This window comes from Anabrus simplex, chromosome 1 (genome assembly GCF_040414725.1).
Source record: "Anabrus simplex isolate iqAnaSimp1 chromosome 1, ASM4041472v1, whole genome shotgun sequence".
Lineage (NCBI taxonomy): Eukaryota > Metazoa > Arthropoda > Insecta > Orthoptera > Tettigoniidae > Anabrus > Anabrus simplex.
In genome coordinates this window covers 1177177600-1177202351 of record NC_090265.1, presented here as the reverse complement: position 1 = coordinate 1177202351, position 24752 = coordinate 1177177600, and the positions used below count along the sequence as shown (strand labels likewise).

Below are 24752 nucleotides of genomic sequence, written 5' to 3'. Positions count from 1 at the left end.
CTCATATATTTCACCCAGTTCTCTTTTATTCACCCTGAATTCCACTTTGGTATGTAGCTGGAAATCTGGCTCTCCTACATCCCCTTACATCCCAGTCACTAGGCGGAGTAGGAGGAAAATCGCTGTCACTTTCTGACTCGCTACTTTCATCGGAGCTCAAATTTGACACCTGTCTACAGCATTTAGGCAGCAGGCCTACTCTGACAGAAGCACTCGTGCTTAGAGCATCTAATAGCGGCATAGTTTCACCATTACTATCTAAACTAGAATCACTGCAACTATCTTCCTCATTGAGTTTGAGAATATCCCATATATCATCACTCAGAAGATCTACAATTCTTTTGGACATGTTCACAACAAATAGGGAACGCTACATGTAGAATTAAAACAATAAATCACAAGAGATATTTATATACCAACAAAACAACTTATGAGAGCTGAAAACATTCACACTGAGACAAGCAATACTCCACTCCACGCAGCACACTGACTGAGCTTCTTGCCAAGCGCAACATAGGTTGTTCTTGCACTACACAGCTATGTACCAAATAACAAGTGTGAAGGTGAAAACATTTCTGTCAGATGGCAGCAGCTCTCGGAACATACGGAGAAAGTTTCAAACCTACCGCTTGTTTCGTAACGGAGATAAAAAATATAAACTTTCTGCGCTTCACATGACGCACGCCCACCAGCGGGCTCACTCCGGCCGCGTCACCTGAAGCGAGCCTTACTCTACGGGTTAACATACAGACCATAGTCAAGGTGGGTAAACTAAAACAAGTTCTAGATGTCATGAGAGAATATAACATCAGCATACTGGCATTGCAGGAAACAAGATTCAAAGATGAGAGTACATTAGAATCAGAAGGATATGTGATACTAAAAGGGAAACTGGGAGTAAAGATGAACAAACAACCGTTGATGTTTGGCACACTGTTCGTAGTGGACTGAAGTTATGAAATGGAAGGGAGTGAACAAAAGGCTCTTTTACCTAATAATGAAAATAGGAAATAAGATGTACACATTGGTCAATGCACATTCACCTACAAACAACAGGAACAAGAAAGACAATGCAGGGACAGAACATTTCTGGAATACACTAGATAGAGTACAGACGGAAGTGGACAAGCAAGGTGTCACGATCTTACTGGGTAATTTCAATGCACAACTAGGAATGGAAAGCAGATTCAGAGGACCTGTAGGAGAGTATCCAGCACATAAAAGAACTAACAAGAATGGAGAATGGTTAGTGGACTTATGCAGGAGTCACAAGATGAGAATTATGTCCATGCACTACAAAGCCAAAGCGAGCAAGAAGACACCATGGCTAAGTCCAGGGAACAGGATCACAGAAAGACAAATAGATCATGTAGCAATCCAAGAAAAAAACCACTGGGAGATTATGAACACCAGAGTAAGGTAAAACAGTGTCCGGCCCCGCAGTGTAGGGGGCAACGCCTCCGCCTGTCACCTGGTGGCCCCTGGTTCGATTCCCGGCCGGGTCAGGGGTTTTTAATCATAATGATTAATATCCCTGGCCTGGGTACTGGGTGTTTGTGACATCCTTAATCTTCCTTTCCTCACACACAACATTCTACACTACTGCCATTCCAATTACACGCAGGTTCATACAATGTGGTGCCAGTAGGGGCAAAAGATCCACATGGCTCGACGCCCCGAACAAATAGCATTTAAAAAAAAGGGAAAAACACTAGGATGGAGTCTGACCACTGTCTCATTGAAATGAAGTGCAGATGGATACCAAACAAAACTAAGAAAACAAGGACTGTGAATTCTCACAGAACTGACAGAGAACTGCTGGACAAACATAGAGATGATTACATGAAGAATCTGACAGTGATGTGCAATATGAGAGACAAGATAAAAGAAGAATCAAAATGAGTTGCCACTAATAACACGAGAAGGAAGCATGTGTGGTGACAAATTAATACAAAGATGGAGTAGAGTGCAGGAGGAAGGCATAGTTAAAGTGGCAGAATGGAAAGAAAGAAGATGAATTGTTAACAGTCGAAACAGAAAAAAGAACAGCTGCCAGGACCATAAGGAATGCACGGAGAAACATATGGAATAAGAGGTTAGAAGAAGCTGATAAAAATCATGAACCTTCTTCAGGAAAATGAAAAACAGCATAAAGGATTATGAAGCAAGAGAACCTTTTGTGAAAGAACAAGACAGTGAAATGGCATATGGCTTTTAGTGCCGGGATGTATCTGAGACTTCAGCTCGCCAGGTGCAGGTCTTTTGATTTGACACCCATAGGTGACCTGCACATTGTGATGTGGATGAAATGAGGACTACACATAGACCCAGTCCCTGTGCCAGGGAAATCAACCAATTACGGTTAAAATTCCCGACTCTACCAGGAATTGAACCTGGGACCCCTGTGGCCAAAGACCAGCACGCTAAACATTTAGCCATGGAGCCAGACAAAGGACAAGACGGTGAATTGAAAATAGATGAGAAAGACGTGTGTGATGAAATGGCGAGGTACTTCAAGGACTTACTAAACACCAAAGTGCCTATAGGAGGAACGACACTAAAGTACACCAAAGATATCAACCAAGAACATGCACCCACCAGAACAGAAGTGGTGAAAGAAGCTAAGGATCTCAAGAACAATAAGGCGGCAGGTAGTGATGGTAACTGCGCAGAGAAGATGAAATGGGGTGGTCGAGCAATAGAAGACAGCACGTTCAACATAATAACGAACATCTGGATGAAAAAGAAGATACCAAGTCAATCAAAATAAATAGTTTTTGGCATATTACGGGCTGAAAATAGAGGAAAGCAATTCTCAAAAAATGTACATATATGTAATGAATCTTTATGTTTCTAAAGGTTGCGTAACAACATGACAATCTCAATAAATTACAAAGTTATTACTGTCTAAAGTGTGATCGTTCGTGATTTTTCTTGAAGCTTTTATCAGCTTCTTCTAACCTCTTATTCCATATGTTTCTCCATGCATTCCTTATGGTCCTGGCAGCTGTTCTTTTTTCTGTTTTGACTGTTAACAATTCATCTTCTTTCTTTCCATTCTGCCACTTTATCTATGCCTTCCTCCTGTACTCTACTCCATCTACCCCATCACAGATTTATTTCAGCCTAAAAATGACTTTATAAATGATGTGGGGTGACATCGATCATCAGTTTAGTTTTAAAAATGTTTCATTAAAGATTTAACATTTTTTAAATGACAAAATGACTACATTTAACTAATATTTGACACCTGGAGGCCTAGTCTCCAAGTATGGAATATAAATCACAAAATAAAATCCCTATTTAATTTAAATTAATGTTCTGTACATTTCTGCGATATCATTCAATACTGGAGACATCTATGTTTGGAAAGATATAGCGTCCCCTTTGCAAACTTTTTGAGGACAATTTCATTATTATTTGTCTACCAGATGTTTCTTGAATATCGGGCATATCTGGAAATCAGAAATATATTTGCTTGACACCTCTTTTTTCAGATATGATATCTCGTGGCCATTATCAACTTCCTTTACAATTTGTCCTACAAAGTTTCTGTCTCTTTTCAGTGGGAAATGAAACCACAACGAAATCATCAACACAGAAAATGTCTAGTTTACCTTTGACATCACTTTGATTGTTTAAACTGCAGTTGTGTTCTCATTCACATCAGAGTGACTTTCATTATCTTCGGCATTATGAAGATCATCATCATAGTATTCCTCCAATGCTGCTGTCTCAACTAGTTCTTCTTCATCAGAATCAAGGAGGTCATTTACCACTATTCCCTTACCAGCAGCAATATTCATTCTCTTTTCTCTTGCTGGACGTCTTTCACTAGGTCTTATTCCTCCATTTCGTGCCTGGTGCAGATGTTCCACAAGTGTATCACTCCATCTCTTTTCTGCTCCTATTAAAGATCCTGGTTAAGGCTTGGCAATTTCTTCAAGACCATTTCTCGATTTATTGGAACAATCCGACAAGCCTTGAAACCAGAAATAATAGTTGAGCTGTCATGGGCTCTGACAACACTGAATGCCTTCTTGAGCATGGAAGGAAACTCACACTTGGGTAACACACCTATTTTCTTCATCTTCCATATTATAATTTCGTTTACCGACAGGACCTGGCTTCTTCTGGTATATTCGTCCCATGATCGACTTCACCCTATAAAATGTAAACATTAGGCATATTGCATCATTGCCCGAATGCGGAGAAAATTGGATGTAATCCAAAGTGCAGGAAAAGAGAACAGCACATTAAGTTACCAAATGAAGTCAGTGATGAGGTCAGGTTACTAATTGCACCGGTGGATGACAGATTTTTTACGACCTTTTTCAAACTATGCTAAACACGGACACTTATTGAATACATAACCACACTTTACTTGTTATCATTATAACATCTAAAGAATATCACATAAATAGCATGGAGCTTCCACATTCCAAAGAAGCTCAACTTGTTACTTCTCAATCTACCTACAAGATACCATCAATTAAAAAACATCAAGATGTTACAATGATCGACTTCACCCCACCTGATCGACTTCACCCCATTGTACGGTACCCAATGAATGGAAAGAAGCCATAATCTTACCAATCCACAAGAGAAGAAATAAAAAAGACACTGGTACTGGATAACTACAGAGGTGTCTCACTACTGAACATTGGATACAAGATTCTTTCGAGAGTATTACTGAATAGAGTGGAAGAACAGCTTGAAACAAGCATAAGAGAATATTAAAGTGGTTTCAGGAAAGGAAGAAGCTGTATAGAGCAGATTTTTGGGCTCAAGAGGATAATAGAACACAGATATAGGAAAGAAAAAACACGGTAATGACATTTGTTGATTTCGCCAAAGCCTAAGACTCACTAGACAAGAATACAATACTGGACATCCTGCATGCCAGAGGACTGGATACAACACCACTTGCATTAATAAAGGACACTCTAGAATTCATAACTGCCCAAGTTAGATTTTGAATACACTGTCTGACAGCTTTAAAATTAAAACAGGAGTCCAACAAGGTGATGGACTTTCACCAATACTATTCAACTTGGTTCAGGATGAAGTGGTGAAAGAATGGAGACAGTTGAACAAAACCATGGGTATCAAAGATGTACAGATTGGATACAAGATCAAATATAATGCCACAGTGGACTGCTTGGCCTTCGCAGATGATATAGCATTGCTACACAAGATGGAAGAAGATGCGAAGATGGCACTGGCAAATCTAGCTGAGACTGCGGTGAAGGTTGGCCTGACGATAGTGTACAAGAAGACCAAGATACAAAATGCAAAGGCCAATTGCAAGGTTGGAAATCAAGTAGTGGAGAGAGTCAACAGTTTCTGGTAGCTAGGTGAGAATATAACAGGCAAACTACAAGAGTGCAGTAGAAAAGCACAACTCCTGTAGAAAGCACGATTTGTGGCCAAGATGACTTATAGGAAGAAGAACTTATTAAGGAACGCCAAACTGTGACATTATACAATGACCATCCAGAACTCTGCATTGTACGCTACTGAAACCATAACATTAGGCAAATGAGCTTGTATTCAAATTGGAAAAGGAGGAAAGAAATGTTCTGAGAGATATATAGGGTACCAAAAAAACAGGATGAAATATGGGTGCATAGATCAAGGCAGGAGATATACGAGAAAGTAGAACCAGTATCAAATATATTATGGAAAAGAATGTTGAGTTTCGTGGGAGATTTGATGAGAATGGATGACAACAGGTTAACAAAGAAAATATAGAATGAGACATGCTTAATGGGAAATAACTGGATGAAAGAAGTTAGGGAGGACTGGAAGGCTATTGGCGTACGAGATAAATATCCACGAATGACTGTGCAGGATGGATCTGCTTACAAAAAGCTTGTCAAAAGTCATAAATGGACTGATACTAAGATGAAGAATTAAATTATAGAATTGGAGAGAAATAGGAGGATTGAAAGAATGATGAGGTATTGGGAAAAACAAAGACGTCCTGAACAAGTCACTCGAGATCATAAGGATCGAAACGAATAAAATAAATATTAGTGTTGAATCTATATTTTTTAGGGTCACAGATGAACAGTGACACTCTGCATGCCATTTAAGTCCAAGTTCAGTTCCCATCAGGATGTGAGGTGAGAAGGGGTGTAAAACAAAATGTCCAAAATGACTGATAATATGGATATACTCTATGTGTGTATGTTCCAGCATAGTTCTCAACTAGACTTGGTACACATATGACTTACTATCTGGAAAAGATGCTGTAGGGGCAAGACACCCCCAGCATCCCTAGGGGAGGGGTGACATATAAAAAGACCAAAAACAACAAATATTAGTGTCAAATCCATAGTTTTTATGATTGCTCAGATGAATAGTGATACTCCAGATGCCATTTAAGTCCATGTTCATCCCCATCGGCATGGGTGGGGAGAACAAAGTATGAAAAAAGAAAAAGAAAAAGAAAATGTCCAAACTGGCCAAGATTAGTATTGAATCTACAGTTCTTGGGGTCCTTAGGCTGACTGAGGGCAGTCGCAGTGACAGTTGGAATCATATATTGTACATCACATCTATGGTGCGACACTAAACACTTATTTTTATTATTTACTAGCTGATGTACCCGTGCTTCGCTACGGGATTCTCAGAAAGACTGACTTTGTTGTTTTCCTAACTGAATTCAACATAGGTCATTACAAAAATATCAGTAGGAATGTAGCGATTGAAAGCACTCATTCCAATCAGTGGCTCAGAGTAGGGATTGTATAGCTCGAATACTATGATGAACCAGTGTGTTACGTACCAGATATATCAGAAAATGTATGAACCAGAGGAATGGCATGCTAAAGAAGAAAGTTATCTTACACCCCAGCTACTTCCCACCAATATACAGGAAGGCTGTTACAGTCGGTACGACCGGGCGAGTTGGCCGTGTGGTTAGGGGCGCGCAGCTGTGAGCTTGCATCTGGGAGGTAGTGGATTCGAACCCCACTGCCGGCAACCCTGAAGATGGTATTCGGGAGATAGTGGGTTCGAGCCCCACTGTCGGCAGCCCTGACAATGGTTTTCCGTAGTTTCCCATTTTCACACCAGGCAAATGCCGGAACTGTACCTTAATTAAAGCCACGGCCGCTTCCTTCCATTTCCTAGGCCTTTCCTATCCCATCGTCGCCATAAGACATATCTGTGTCGGTGCGACGTTAAGCAAAAAAAATGGTATTCCGTGGTTTCCCATTTTCACACCATTCACACCAGGCTGTACCTTAAAGCCAAGGCCGCTTCCTTCACACCACTATTCATTTCCTATCCCATCGTCGCCATAAGACCTACCTGTGTCGGTGCTACGTCAAGCAAATAAAATTAAAAAAACCTCGGTACACTGCAGTAATCCTATCTATCGGGGATGAGAGGAAACAGAAGACAAAATGCACATCACAACAAACAATGGTCAATGTAATGTTACTGTTGATAAAGTTTATGAGCTTTCTATATTGCAGGCCTTCACATTAGTTTTCTTTCGACTCTGTGATATTAGGGTGTCTTACAAAATTATTTATATCGTAGACTGTAGTTCCTTATTCTCAGATTTTACATACCGATTTTCACTAAATTCTGTTTACCCATTTTCTCGTGACCCAGCGCTGATATGGACTTAGTAACAAAAATCCAAATTCATGAATATCTCCGATTATATGCGGTACGGTAACAATGTATAAGACATAAGTGATCGGAAATTCAATAACTTCTTACATAACTACTACTAACTTACGACATAACTAAAGTTATGTTAGTTATGTAGTATTTATCGATACAACCACTAATAACGTAAATAACGTATTTGAGAATTACATTTCAGACCTTCCCCTAAACTACCATTTCACTTAGCGTGAATAAAATAATTTGCAGCCTAGATTGCAATGGTTCATCACCCGACATTACATACCGATTTTCATTAAATTCTCTTCAGCCGTTTTCTATTGATGCGTGTACAATCATACATACATACAGACAGACAGACAGACAGACAGAAATTACAGAAAAAATGCATTTCCTTGTTACTGTGGACATGACAAGTACAGAAATACCATTCATTTCAAATTCTGAGCAATGTACAGGCAAAACACTTATTTTATATATATAGATATAGATTACATTTCAGGCCTTCCCCTAAACTACCATTTGACTCAGTGTGAATAGCATTATTGATAGCCTAGATTATAGCGACCTATTCCCCGACTTTGCATACCAATTTTCGTGAAGATACGACCACTAATAAAATAAATATTTGACAATTAAATTTTAGGCCTTCCCCTAAACTACCATTTTTCTCAGCGTGTATAGCCTATATTGTAGCGACTTATTTTCCATTTTTGTCTAGCAATTTTCATTAAGACACGACCACTAATAACATAAATATTTGAGAATTAAATTTCAGGCCTTCCCCTAAACTACCATTTCACTCTGCATGATTAAAATAATTTATAGCCTAGATTGTAGCGGTTCATCACCCAACTTTACATTCCAATTTTCATTAAATTCTCTTCAGCCGTTTTCTCGTGATGCGTGTACATACAGACAGACAGACAGACAGACAGACAGACAGACAGACAGACAGACAGACAGACAGACAGACAGACAGACAGACAGACAGACAGACAGACAGACAGAAATTACGGAAAAGTAAAAAAAAAAAAATGCATTTTCTTGTTACTGTGGACATAACCGATACAGAAATATCATTCTTTTCAAATTCTGAGCAATGTACAGACAAAATTCTTATTTTATATATATAGATATAGATTACATTTCAGGCCTTCCCCTAAACTACCATTTGGCTCAGTGTGAATAGCATTATTGATAGCCTAGATTATAGCGACCTATTCCTCGACTTTGCATACCAATTTTCGTGAAGATACGACCACTAATAAAATAAATATTTGACAATTAAATTTTAGGCCTTCCCCTAAACTACCATTTTTCTCAGCATGTATAGCCTATATTGTAGCGACTTATTTCCCATTTTTGTCTAGCGATTTTCATTAAGACACGACCACTAATAACATAAATATTTGAGAATTAAATTTCAGGCCTTTCCCTAAACTACCATTTCACTCGGCGTGATTAAAATAATTTATAGCCTAGATTGTAGCGGTTCATCACCCGACTTTACATTCCGATTTTCATTAAATTCTCTTCAGCCGTTTTCTCGTGATGCGTGTACATACATACAGACGGACAGACAGACAGACAGAAATTACGGAAAAGTAAAAAATGCATTTTCTTGTTACTGTGGACATAACCGATACAGAAATATCATTCTTTTCAAATTCTGAGCAATGTACAGACAAAACTCTTATTTTATATATATAGATTTGAAGGCATCAACTACTTCCCAGCCAATCCAGGCTGCCACAAGGCCAAAGTTTAATTAATGTCAAACAAAATAATCTACAACTAAAACTTGAAATTAAACACATAACAGTAACTGTTAAACTACAGAATAGTTTGTAAAATACCAATCAACGCCACAATAAAGAAATCTACAAAAATTTGCTTCACACATAATTAATAGGTAATACAAATCCTAAAAGTAAACATTCAATTAAGTACCCAGGCATTGCCGATTAATACAGCTGATACTGAATATTCTTTCATATGGCCCTTATTATTATTATTATTCACCTACATGAAAACTGCCTCTTGCAAAGTTACTGATATTTTGTGATGAGAAGCTTAGCTGTACCACACTGTAGCCTGTATGCTTCATCACCAGACAAAGAAGCAAGAACTTAATCGTAACACCTACAGTACATGTAAACAATCAAAGATTATATACTGAGTGCTTAAAAAGGAATTTGAAAAGAAAATGTTTCAAATTTAATTCTGTCTTTCATACTCCCATTATCTTTCATACCTTGAAAATATATCATTTCTGCCCAAATCAATTCTACTGTTCCAGAAATACTCAGCTGGAGGAATGGCATCAGTGTAGCAGATTAGAGTTACATCTTCACCCTGATTCACCAAGACCACCTCTTTTGAAACTTCAAATTGTGGAGGAACTGAAAGAAGAAAGTAAAGACATACAATATAATTTTTTAGAAATGTAACTTTCTTTCCACAAATGTTCTCATAATTAAGTACATTTTGATTAATTTCATCTCAGGAAAGGAAAAAAATAAATGGCTTACAGTAGAGATTGACAATGGGCCATGAGTCGGAGTCTTAACCCAAGGCATGAGCTCATCCTACATATGCAAATGTTTCACTGTGGAAAATGCCAGAGTGGTTATGCAACACTGTTATGCTGGTACTTTAGAGCTCAGCCACCCAGAAGCTAGGAGTGGCTTCCCCCGGAGACCAGTGTTTGTGTTGTCATCTGCGGATAAGGAACATCAGTAATCCTGTTCCAAAAGTGAGCTGTACAGAGATTCTTTAAGAACATCAAAGAACAGGTGAAAAGAAAACTAAACAAAAATATTTATATTTTAGAAAATGTTTCAGATAGTTCAAGTTCAGCAGAATTTTCCCAAATTGTAGATCCTCCGACAAATATGTGCATTAGTTTTGTTCAGAGTCTGCAATGTTTTACCATATTAACATACAAAAGTAGTTTCACTTCATCTCTGAGAAGAAATTCTCGTACTAAGTCCAGATCTAAAACCATACCCAAAGAAGCCGAAGGCAACATTTTGAAGGCACGTTTACTTTTCTGTAGCCTAAATTTAAAACCCTTTTAAACTGTGGAGAAGAAAGGCTTCATTAACCTAGCAAAAAATCCGGTCAGACTAGGAGCCATGTACAGAGATGTAGCTGCTGAGGATGTTCTACAATCTAAAAGTACGGTTTTGCATCAAATGCACAACTATGCTCACCAAGTCAAGGGCAAGTTTTCATCCTGAGCAAAGGAAGCTATTCTTAAAAAACAGTGATCTCTTACATTAGAAATGTGGACTGATATACAAAGAATGATTATCTGACAGTTACATCCCACCAAGCGATGTCAGTTGGGCCTTTCAAAATATGTGGTTTCCATGGCTAAATTTCTTGAAAACAGGGATAGAACTAAAAAGGAATTACAAACCAACAAGGCAGGGCTCAATATTCATAAGAATAAATTACAAAATGTAACGGGGCCGATGACCTTAGATGTTAGGCCCCTTTAAACAACAAGCATCATCAGCATCACAAAATATAACCTATATCTCCAACAAAGGGGCAAATATTAAATCAGCACTCTCTGATTACAGAAGGCTAGTGTGTTCTGCCAGTTGCATCATCACCATTCTAAAGCATGCATTTCAACTGAAGAAGGAAAGATATCAGCTAGACTGTGGGAGTCTTAAAGAGGTGTATTTGACTATGGAAGCATCCGATTACATGGTGACTCATTTCAAAATGAGTGATTTGATAACATATAGAGACCAGATGGAATATGTGACCTGTGGGTGAATGGTCATCAAGAAAAGATACTAAAGACAAAGTCATTGTCATTTTGAGATTGTAAAATTTGTTTTGAGAATTTATGTGAATTAGAAAATGTTAATTAGAATAAGGTTTCTTTGGACTCTTGACAAAGACCTTACTAAAGAATATATTGAAAGTTACTTTTTTAATTATTGTAACTGATAGGTATGAAGAAGAAGAAGTATTGAACTAAATTGTATTATCATTTTATACTCTGTATACATCAAGAATTGTAATTTTGAAATGCGTTTGAAAAATTTAAAAGGGTCTTTATTTACGAGGCAGCCTATACCGTCCTGCGGTTTCCGCTGATGAAAACTTTTGTGGCACAATTGAAATGTTCGAGAACTTGTAAGAAACTTTATTAAAAAAATGTAGAATTTGTATTGGTCACAATAAGAACTATGTCTATTGGGCAGTATGTTAACATTTTTAATTGGTGAATACGGAGGTCTAGGGAAATTCCATGTTTCCATTGGTTACCCTGTAATCGCATGATTTCCGATTTTGGGCTCCTCATTTGTGCAAGGCAATTTGACCGCGTCTTTGAATTTGGATCGCCTCAGTGGGCGGACACGTTTTGCGTCTGTTCCGCTTTGGGTCTCCGGTCTCTCACGGTAAGCGCTATGTTATTGCTTTTCACTTCCTTTAAATTGATTTTTGTGTTTCATCCTTTTCTTTTTTAATGTAACTTTCGGTGGTAATGAAATTTGTTTTCATGTAACAGAGTTTTCCTCTAGATTTCCACGTTCATCAGTTTTAATTTTTGAATGACTGTGTCTCGATGGATGGTCACAGCAACATCTGTGTTTTTCTAGGCATCTCTTATTTGGTTCTAAATTTGCAACCTAATTCACTATCAGAGGAGCTGTAGTATTCAATTGTCAGTTAGTATGTATTTATATTCTGTTTTCTTTTTTTTTATTTATTGTTAGCTGGCCAAATTTTATGTTTCATGGATTTTAGGTTTTAAATACATTTGAGCTTAAGGTTAGTTGCCGTGTGTTTACCTTTCCCCACAACGAGATACGATCTCATGGCCTCATTAGGGTTCCTTCCACGTTCCACAATCCTTCTGTAGTTGTCGTTGTTAGACCTGTAAGTTAAAAGTTGTCACAATGCAAACATGGCGTTAAAAATTTGTTTTAATTTCAATATTATTTCTATTTTCCTTTCTCATTTTTTAATTATTCTTATTCATTTGTGTACACGCTCACCAACAGTTGCTACATTGATAGCAGAGCGTGAGTTGTGTAAGAAAGGGAGCCCGCAGAGATTATTCTCAGCTAAATTTCAAAATTTTTTATTTCAAGTGTATTTCAAGTGGCGAATCCGAGAAAATTATTATTTAATTCATGACATGTTTTTTTATGTAGGTTGCAATTGTTACATGTGCATTCCTAATCCTGCTTTTTTTTTTTTTTTCATGATGTTTCTTTGAGAGAGCTGAGAGAAGGCATTTGAAAGTGTTCAGCATTTGTCCGTTATGCGGAATGTATGTTTTGTTGATCATTACCTGTAATTGCCTGAACTATTGGAGGAAATGGTAAGGCACTGTCTATAAGAAATTCTTTCAGTTTTGTTGTCAATTTTCATTAAGTTTTCCTTGTGGCAAGCCTTCTGCTGACCACGTGTTTCCTTAAAGTTATATCATCACATTGCGTGTGCCGTGTTTTGATTTAGGTCTTCTGTTATAAATGTCAATGTGTGTTCATTAACTTAGTTTCTTTGATTCATGTGTTTCTATCGTAACATCTGTGTGTTTATCTGTTGCCTTAGGCTATGCCATTAAATTATGCTAAGTGCTGTACTTCCTCATGCGACTTCACACTTACCTTTCGAACAGCTGGTGTACGTATCTGTTGGAGACAGCTGGTTACTTGACCTACTATTAATAATCTTGACCATAATGGCCGGTATTGGGTCCATATTTGACTTAATTACTAGGGAGCAGATTTTTATGTGCTAAAAATGTGAAAAATATTTATTTTTTATGTGCTGAAAAACTTTAAAATATGTGATAAAAAATTGAAATTATTTTCCTTTAAATATCACATAACTACTCGCGCTCAAGAAGTAAATAAGTATAATGTTTTGTATTAGAATATGGTGCTACCAAACATGCTCCTTAAGGCAAAATGATGTCTGTGTACGGAAACGTGCTGTATGGTATATTAATTTTTGATATTCCAGAGTAGATATTATGAATGGTTATTTTTTAAAGGTAATGATTTGCTTAAATATGGCAAAAGCAACCTATCATCTTTGAAAAAATAGTACCAGTTCGTACTCACCCATCACACGCTGGAATATTAGTTGCTAGAAGGAGTCTCAGAATTCCAGTGAACAACAAAGGTCATCTCCAAATTGTCCATCACAAATGCATGCCGATTATCTCTAAAGAACACCTTATACTGCAAAAACGATTGCTCCATATCACAGGAAGTCAGACGAGCATAGTTAAAGAGAGGAATGTCACCAACAATAACGCCATCAATTTCGCCAACATGAGCACCCTCTAATACATTAGAAATTTGGCACATTGTTTGAAATCCTCTGTTTTTCCTGAACATATTTTGATATTTGACCTTTAACAGTCCCTGTACCTGCAAAGCCGGGAGTGAATCTAATTTATTTTCAACAGCGCGCACTTCCTTCACTGTTTCGGACAACAGGTTAGTGGATTTTTCAAGTATGTCTATAGTTTTACACAAGAAGCTTAGATTGGCAGATATAAATGCCAAATCACTTTTCAAAGAGCTGTCTTTTAGTATCTCTTGAAGAATCTCAATTGACGATGCGTCGTTTTTATCTAGCACATTCACAATGGATGCAAAACTTTCGAAATTGTCTGCGTAGTATACCACAGCGCTAAGCCAGGTACCCCACCGCATAACAATATCCAGACGAGGAAGCACAAGATCCGGGTTTTTCTCTTTAAAGAGATTGATTCTTGAGGGCGCTTTTACGAAGACTTTTTTGCCATTGGACACTAATTTATCCACTTGAGGATACTGAGCCCGCACAGTTTCACATAACCTGTGTAGAGCATGAACAACGCAAGTTAGGTGTATCATTTTCGGAAAGCTCACAGAAAGGCCTTCGGCTGCCTTTTTCATGTAAGCTGCACTGTCAGTAAGGAAAAGCAATACATGGTCGTATTTTATACCTTTTGGCCAAAGTAAGTGCATGGCTTCATTGAATAACCTAGCTACAGTGACGTGGTTTGCAGCAAGCATTTCTTTACACGCTAGCAAATAAGAATGTTCGCAAGCAATTTTGTCATTCTTCAACACACCAACTACAACATTTCCTACTTTTCTGCCACTTGAATCAGTGGTTTCGTCAATGCTCACCCACAGCTTTTCGCTATCACATACTGCCCGAATTCTCTGTAAAGTTTTTTCGTAACATTCTGGGAGATAGTTTTTCCTTAATGTGGATTCGTCTGGAGGCTCAAAATTAATGTACTTTGTTAGGAAATTTCTCAGTCTCGGATTATTTATTTTACCAAGAGGAATGTCGGCGCAAACAAATGCTCTGCACACATCTAAATAATACTGGGAATATTTAGATGGGCCTGCATGTGAAGTAGCTGGTTCAGCTATTAGTAATTGTCGTGAACGCACACGCGAAGCACCCGCAGTATGCTTATTTCCGGACAAATGCTGGATTACTTGAGAATGTTGATCTGCACGTACTGTTTTACCACACGGTTGGCAAAATAATACTTTTCCATCGGTAGTGAAAATGCTTTTAAATTCCACTACATATTGTTGAAGACGCGACCTTGTACTCGACTTCTCTTTTGGCATTATTTTGCAGGTTACGACACACGCATTTACGGTGAATCACTGTTTCAATAAAAAGAATAGCAGCGGACACTGAAGGAAATATTTCTTATAAATCCATACAAAATCACACGACCACGGGAATGATATATGACCCGAACAGCTAACCTTACTCTTAGGAGTGATGAAATTCCACTACCTAATGGTGGGGCAATATTCTTCCGAGTCTCCCATGTCGTAACAGAATTATGTTACCTTATCTCTCCATGATTGCCTTTCGCTGATATTCTATAAACAAAACCCGAGAGGGCTGACTCATAAAGAGTTGGAATGACATCATGCAAGGAAACATCATGTGCAGCAAATCAAATCGCTGTCTAAATGTAACAACGTAGCCAGTGACCAGCAAGTTTTAGAACTTATGGAGGGAAGTCCATAAATAGCCGAAACATTCAAATACATTATGTTAAATACACTGTTAAAAACAATACCGTAATCATAAAATGAAAATATGAGCATTGTTTTATAACACAGAAGCATTTTAAATTTTATTGATCAACAAATATTGGCGATTTATGTGCTTATTATAGATTTTCTTAAAATATGTACATCTGTTTGCATTTTTAGATGCTTTGTACTGGCGTAGAAAGTGCCCGACATCCTTAAAAAATTGTGGCTTATCGAACTTTCCTGTGACGAGGGGATAGAGTTTCTCGCTTCCATCCCATGTGCATTGCAACGCACTACTATGACCCATTTAAAACCATAAGACCGGTTGGGCTTGCATTAAAATAAAGCAATGCAGATTTACCGGCAATGACAATATTGTTCGGTGCCTACGAATTTATTATATGAGCTACCGTATGTTTTTTCGTCAACTGTCGGCATCGCCAGTGTTCGCAGATTCTGTTTTTCCGCACACTGCCTGTTGCGTGATATTATGGCGTTCCTTAAAAGGTTGAATACAAAAGAATTCCGATTTCATTCTACTTAGCAATCATGAAGCGCACTATAGACTCACCGAAGTGAGTGTATGTGCGGAAAGCTACCCTTCCACGTTCCGGAACGCGCGTTCTATTATGCCGCGGAGGGGATAAATTTCGGGTTGAAATTACACTGTAACATACTATTGTTTTAAAATGTAAGGGCAGTTTCGAAGTAAAAGTCTGAATTTCGGTAATGGGGCCGACATTGTACTTCGAATTAGATTTATCCGTATTTCGAATTAAACATTTAAATAACATGCAAAACTGTATCTCATGTTTCCGGGAACAAGAGCTTCTTCGAATTAGGCGGGATTTTGAATTAACCGATTTCGAATTATCGAGGTTCTGCTGTATTTACATAAAAAATTGTGAAAATATGTGTTTTTATGTGAAATAAGATTCAGTTTTTACACTTGGGGATGCACAATAGGAATAATGAACTTCGTAACTTGCGTTAAAACTTACGCAAAAAAAAAAGTAATTACATAAAAATCTGCTCCCTATTAATCACAATAAATAGAGAGGTGGATGATCTGCCTAGTGAATACTATGTGTTAATTTTTTAATATTTACCTTTCACCTTAACATTATGTCTAGTACATGTTTTGAGAATATGCACATTCTCTTCTTCATCTAGTTAAATTAAAATTCCTGTATACAATAAGACCTAGTGAAAATGGGGCCCCCCATTAAGAAATCTAAAACTAAGATCAGTACAATGTAACATGTTAAAAATTGAAGGATGGGGGCATGGAATTAAATTCCATCTTGTCATATACAATAAAACACAGTAGGATGATGTCTGTATGAATTAAAATGTTGAGCACTGCATCCTGTTGTGATGTGAGGTCACTGTGTCCTTGGTGTTCCAATACTTTCTTGTAAAATTCAGGTGGGATGGTATTCAGAATAATATAAAATTATATAAAAACTTGTAGTCAAGCTGATACCCTCCGTTAATAGGTGTGTTATGCAGCCAGGTTGATATGAACTTAATATGGTCTGTAAGAAGGAAAAGTAAAATAGAAACTGTAACTGGAAGACTGTAACATAAACAAAATGAGAATACAACTCGTAAAAATATTAAAACTTACCGATGTTATAATATAAGTAGTGCATAAGGCTGTCATGCAACTGTCAAGGAGATATAAAAGCAACTAAACTTATTCAACGACTGATTACGAAGTTGCAGTGGGAGGCGCGGTGGATGGAAAGAGGGGTGGAGGGTACCATCACTGATGCTATTGTATGACGATATGACAAAGTCACACACAACTTAAGTATTTCCAGTGCTTAACACTACAGCCTGCAATACTATAGGTTGAGCTTACTACTAGCTTAACATTACAAGCGATAATAGAGTAAAGTTAGAAACATAATTACACAATAACAACAACAACTACAACAATATGAGAATGTCACTACCAAGCGAAAAGAAAGGATCCGTAACGGAAGAATTCAATCAAGGTCTTGCCGAACTGGTGATTTGTTTTCTGAGACCTCTTAAAGAAGTGACAGAGAGACAACAAAGAGAACATTTTTCTACTCTTCATTTGGTTCTCCTTTGCCAGCAGATGTTGTTGAAACAGGAGGAAACAGAAGCTGATTATCAGGTATGTCTCTCCTTAAAAGATTCTGATATACTGTATCTATAACAGTTAGTTAAGCTGTTATTTAGCTCTAACTCCACTATGTGATATTTCAGGCTGTAAGGACACTGAAAAGAAAAGTACAATATTTTGTACGCCTTAAGCTGGGAGTGACAATGACCCACAAAACAGCAACATTTCTGTGGTCAACTTTGTCATTTAAAAATGTTGTCATGTTAAATCTCATAGCCTTAATAAGATATGCCATTGGCATTAATATTGCAGAAAATGAAGTTATTTACTGGTGTGGAAACATGAACATGAGTACCCAAAATTAGTGCTACTCGTTAAAAGAGTTCTTTGTATTCTAGCTATGAGTATTTCCAGCCAAAAGGACTTTAGTAAGGAAAGCATTTTTATACAGACTTGAATGGCAGTAAAACTGCAATGTGGAAGGCAACGGGAAACCACCACATTATTTTTCTTAGTATAGCAACCATGGATTGTACGAAGTGTAACTTAGATACTACTAATCATGGTACTTGGACTCCAAGATCCGGCAGGGGAGTAACTGAGGTATCCCAGGTCGTCAGCAAGTGAAAACCTCAGAAGTTTGGAGAAGAGATTAAAATAGGGACATGAAATACAAGAACAATGCTAAGAACAGGAAGAGAAGAAGAACTCTAATTACGGATGAAAGCAAAATAGACATCCTGGGATTATGTGAAAGTAGATGGGCTGGCAAAGGTAATTTACACAGAATTGTATAGTGGAAATGAAAATGGTGGACAATATGGAGTAGCTGTAATATTAGGAAAGAAGTGGGCAAACAACATGCTAAACACATGGGCAAACAACATGCTAAACACATATCATGTCAATGATAGAAAAATGATGGTGAAACTAGCTGCCAAACCAACAGATATAGTAATAATACAGGTATACTTCCCTACTACTGGACATGATGACGATGAAGTTGAGGAAATATATAATAAAATAGAAGATATAATTTAAGCAATGACAAAGATAACATAATCATAATGGGAGACTTCAATGCTGTGGTTGGCAGCAACATGACTAGAAACGTTGCTGGCAGATTTGGTCTAGGATGAACAAATGATAGAGGAGAACATATGATGGACTTCTATGAAGAACAAGACATGATCATAATGAACACTGTATTTGACACTGACATGCCTAATAGAACATGTTACACATGGAAGGATTTCGGAGATGGTAAAAGATACCAAATTGACTACATTCTAGTTAAGAGAAGGTAAAGAAATCAGGTAACGTCATGCCATAGCTACCCTGGCTTAGACATCAACAGTGACCATATCTCAGTATTAGCAAAATGCCGAATTAGGCTGAAGAAGGAAACCAAGAAGCAAGAAATAGAATCTAGAAAAGTTAAATGGTCCATTAACACAAGTAGCATTCGAAGAAAAGACAGAGATGACCATGTGAAACAACAACAACAACAATAAAACAGATTGGGATGCTGTCAAAGTTTCACTTACAACGGCAGCAGATGAAGTGCTAGTGAAAAAGATGCTTGAACCCAGGAAGAACTGGATGACTGAAGAAATACTAAATCTCATTCAGGAAAGAAATAAAGAACACCAGAAAAATACTCCAGAAGGTATGATAAACTATAAGAAACTAAAAAAACCTAATTACACAGAAGTGCTGAGAGGCAAAAGAAAGATGGATGGATGACATTTGTAAAAGCATAGAACATGATATGAAAATCGGAAATGCTGACAGAGCATACAATCAAGTAAAAAGATTTCAATTCAAGGCTATAAAATCCAGTGTAATAAAAGATAAGGAAGGAAATCTGTTAATAGATGATGAGGAGGTAATGAAGAGATGGAAAGATTACTTGGAGGATCTATATAATGGAGAAGAAATTGACAATGTTGATGTGTACATCATAAAACAAGAGCAGGTTTCATAAGATGAACTAGGTCCTCCCATAGTGAGAAGTGAATTCAAAAAAGTACCATAACAGCTGAAAAAGAAAATGGCTCCTGGACCAGACAAACTGCCTGCTGAACTGTGGGAAAACTCTGGAAAAAAGCTGAAGGATGAACTCTTCAAAATCACTAAGTACTGCTATGAAAATGGAGATATGCCAGAGGATTTTGTAGAAAGCAAAGCAGTACTTCTCCACAAAAAAGGAGATTCAACAGAATGTTCCAATTACAGAATACTAAGCCTTGTTTCACATGCAGCAAGAAAATTCACATGCATATTAGAACACATAATCAAAATGAAAATTGAACAGAATCTAGATGATGAGCAGTTTGGGTTCAGGAAAGGAGTAGGAACAAGACAAGCTATTATAGCACTTAAAACCAAATTGGAGAGAAGACTAGAGCTTAATACATATATACATATATAACTTTTGTAGACCTGGAAAAAGCTTTTGACAATGTTCAGTGGAAAAGACTGTTCAGAATTATGAATGATATTCATTTGGACTGGAAAGACAGAAAAGCAATACTAAACCTCTACATCAATCAAAGAATAAACATTGAAAGTAATGAAACAGTATACAAGGTGAGGATCAGGAAAGGAGTAAGACAGGGAAGTTCCTTATCACCATTTCTATTTAATCTGTACATTGCAGAGGCCATGAAAATTTTTAAATCCAAAACCCCTGGCATTGAAATAAATGGAACAACTGTACACTGTATTAGATTTGCTGACAACATTGCACTTCTGGCTGACAATGAGAAGAACATGCAGATCATGCTCAACAAATTAACATCCATCTTAAAAGATTTCCAACTTAACGTTAATGTAAATAAAACTAGTGTTATGGTTGTAAGCAAATCTAAAATGAAGCCAGAGGCACATCTCAAAATTGGAAATATTTTAATAAAACAGGAGCACAAGTTCTGCTACTTAGGATCAGTTATTACCGATGACAACATATTCACTGTGGAAATAAAAATAAGAATTTCCCTGTGTAAGAAAGCCTTTGAGGAGAAGAAGCAGCTCTTAATTAATAAATCCTTAGATAAAGAACAAAATAAATTGTTTATCCAAACATTCATTTGGAGTGTGCTGCTATATGGCTGTGAAGGATTTATTCTCTTGAAGGAGGACATGAAACGACTAGAGGCAGTGGAAATGTGGCTATGGAGGAAGATGACAAGAACTAGCTGGATTGAGAAGTAAACTAATAAAGCAGTGCTTACAGAAATAAACACACAGAGACATTTAATAACAATGATAAAAAGGGGAAAAGCGTCAGTTTTTGGTCACATTCTCCAGCATAATTACTTCATAAAGAACATATTTGAAGGCAAGGTGATGGGAAAGAAAGGCGGAGGGAAACCATGGAAGAAGATCATTGAAGAGGTAGTTATGATGATGGGATGCCAAGGTTATGGAGAGATGAAAAAGATTGCAGAAAGAAGAGATCAATGGTTGCAGCGACAAGGCAAGCCTTTAGATAATGATGATGATGATTCTTATACAAGAGAGAAGCACACAATTACCTCCATAAACCATAGATGCCTTTCTCATTGTGCATAATAATGCAAAATGGCTGGGTCTAGAATCAGTATGTTTCTGTACCATTTGGCAGCTATGAGCTACTGATTGCTTATCAAAGTTATGGTAGTTACATATTAATATACTGGGTGTCTCACCTAAGAGGCAACAGGTGCCTTGTCTCTGATGTTTCAGAAGATATTTTAAATGTTATTTTTGTAATGTGTAGGTAGATTTGGAATAAACAAAAACTGTTCATCCTGTATGTAGGTGGTTTGAAAAGTTCTCGGAATGTACTAGAATTAAGTATCTTACCTCGGTGGAACTGCTTTTATTTTTCAACATAGTCTCCCTGTAGACTAATGCATTTGGTCCAGCAATGTTCCAATGCCTTGATCCCATCTCAAAAATGAGATTCCTCCAGGCCTGCAAAATACCTCTCCAATTCGGCTGTCAGTTCTTCCCTTGTAGAAAATCTCCATCCACCAAGGAAAATTTTCAGCTTGGGGAATAGATGAAAGTCTGATGGTGCAAAATCAGGTGAATAAGGTGGATGTGGCAACAGTTCGTACCCCAGTTCATGAAGTTTTGCCATGGCAATAACACTTGTGTGCAGCAGAGTGTTGTCCTGATGAAAGATGACCTTATTCCTTGCCAAACCAGGCCTTGTTTCACGTATCTTTTCCTGTAGTTGGTCTAGGAGGTTTTCATAGTATTGCCCCATAATTGTTTGGCCAGTAGGAAGATAATCTATCAGCAGAATGCCTTTTGCATCCCAGAAAACTGAGGCCATGACCTTTCTGGCCGAACGCACTGCCTTTGCTTTCTTTGGTGGTGGTGGTGGTGGTGGTGGTGGTGGTGGTGGTGAATCAGCATGTTTCCACTGCTTTTACTGCTGTTTTGTCTCTGGAGTATAGTAGTGGACCCAAGTTTCATCTGTAGTCACAAACTGGCACAAAAAATCTTGTTGGTTGCACTGAAAACGGGCCAGACTTTGTTCGGACATTTCCAATCTGGTGCGTTTATTGTCCAATGTCAAGAGCCGCGGCACCCATCTTGCGGATAATTTTTTCATGCCCAATTCTTCAGTTAAAATATAATATACCCATTCAGGAGACATCCGTACAGCTCCAGCAATCTCCCGCACCTTCAGTCAAGGATCCTCCATGACCATTTTATGCACTTTTGAAATAAATTCTGGGGTCGTTACACTTTTTGGCTGTCCACTACGCGGATCATCATCCAAGCTCTCCCAACCAAATTTAAACTCGCTGGTCCACTTGGCAACAGTTGAAAATGAAGGAGCAGAGTCCCCCAGTGTGTTCTGAAAATCAGCATGAATTTCCTTTGCTTTCATACCTTTCTTTAAAAAGTATTTAATCACTGCTCGAATCTCAGTTTTTTCCATTGTCACAAATCACTACGCGGGAACAACAACAAAGAGTCATCACTACCACACTCCTGCAGCTAGAGCACAAAGGATGTGTGATTATTGCACGGGAACCTCGTTGCTCTAGCACTGACATCTAGCGGTGATTCCGAGAACTTTTCAAACCGTCCTTGTATATACACTAGCAGAAAAAAATAATACACCATGAAATAAGGAATGTAGAATACAGAAATGTGATGTCCAGTGTCAACAGAAAATGTCGTTTAGCTTCTCACTGCAAATTAAATGTTGTTTAAAGTGTAATTTTATATGCCAACTTATACAGCAGCCTTAAATTAGTCTAGTATGATATTCCATTTAAGAATATTTATTGATGGTGACAGCTTCCCTGGTTGTGCTGCCTTGTAGTGCACCATGCTGTCTCCTCACTACTGTCATAGAGCAGTCTCATTCAGCCTCTACTGTAAATACTAACTATTCCCGTTGTTGCTCTAAACATCAGTTCATTTTATATGTGCAGAAAGGAACCTGAGGTTGGATTAAGATGTTTGAAAGTTGGTCTTATGGATACAATAATATTCAACATGATAGAGCCTTAAATCCCAGAACAAATAAACAATCATCATAGGATGAAGAAGTGAAGAGACCTGTTACCTCTCTTACATTGATTACACCAAAGAACAAACAGTAGAAGTTCCCTGAAAGTACAATATAAAGAATATTAATTGGTATTTTTGCAAAAATTGGCCTATGCCAAGATTCAAACAATGATAGACTTTCCTGCTACTACATCCTAAGGTGAATAAAACCACATGTTTCCGGTAAGGTGTACATTAGTCAAACGTGCTTTTCCAGTGGGAATTGGGTCTTGCATCAAGGAACACGAAAGGAATAATGTTTAAAACAACCAGACAATTCAGCAAAACTTCAACATGCCCTGTCTTCAGGAGTACAACTCTTTGGCTGAATGCTCAGTGTGGTGGCCTTCTGTTCACAAGCCAGTACAGTTGCCGAATGTTACAAATAGATGCAAAGACGACTATGGATTGTTTTTGTACATATTATCATAAAAATCATTTAATTATACTCGGGCCAATGTGGTACTGTACTTTCATTGTGGCCTCCAGGGTGACTGAAACCTTGACAGTACCAACAGCAGCTCCACCCACCACAAAACAATCCATTTGATATTATAGCATATGTTTCTATTCCTAATTCTAATGGGTTACAGCTATTAATTTATGGGATAAGTCGCATGAGATTCTGCTCAGTTTCAAATAAATTAAAGGAAGTGGCCGTGGCCTTAATTAAGGTACAGCCCCAGCGTTTGCCTGGTGTAAAAATGGGAAACCACAGAAAACCATCTTCAGGGCTGCCGATAGTGGGATTCGAACCCACTATCTCCTGGATGCAAGCTCACAGCAGCGTGCCCCTAACCACACACCCAACTTGCCCGGTATAAAATAAGCTATTAACGAATGGATAGTAATTCAAACTTACCCATAACTGTGACTCTAGTAATGAACTTGTCTTTCCCAGCAATGTTTGTAGCTATGCACTCATACTGGCCACCATCGGATGACTTTGCTGTGAAACTGAAATGCAAAGTACACAAAATGTTTGAGACATATTTACTTACAGTAAATATGAAGTTGCACTTCAACATCTAATGATTCTAATATTCTATTAGTATTATCAAAAAGTAGATTTATGAAACAAAATATCTTGTTTCTTAAAAAAGTTCTAATATTTCTCCTAAATCAGAAATCAAAATATGCTTATTATTAATGCATCAGAAAACCTGGTTTTAAATGTTTAAACTGGAATCACATAACATCTGACAATCCTGTTAACTGCCTTTGTTACTTAGGGTTTTGTACCTGTGACTTCAAATTTTTCTTTAATTGTAGCTCACTTAGTTATAGTTTACATGATTCATTTCATCTTTCACAAGAGGAAGAATAACTAGGCAACTGTTCCCTTGTAAGCTGTTTTGAAATGAGAGAGAGTTGCATTGGTAATTTTACTAGCA

General features: G+C 37.6%; 1 protein-coding gene across 2 annotated transcripts in view; it reads right to left on the bottom strand.

Moving 5' to 3' along the window:
• The window catches only part of LOC136858164 (hemicentin-1), a 709155-nt gene that overhangs the window by 387294 nt on the left and 297109 nt on the right, over window positions 1-24752 (bottom strand). For both annotated transcript variants that reach the window (XM_067137503.2, XM_067137504.2), the window contains exons 22-23: window positions 24221-24315; window positions 9905-10052 (exon numbers count right to left, since the gene is read on the bottom strand). In XM_067137503.2, coding sequence (XP_066993604.2) covers window positions 9905-10052; window positions 24221-24315 — 243 coding nt within the window. The remainder of the gene's footprint in view (window positions 1-9904; window positions 10053-24220; window positions 24316-24752) is intronic.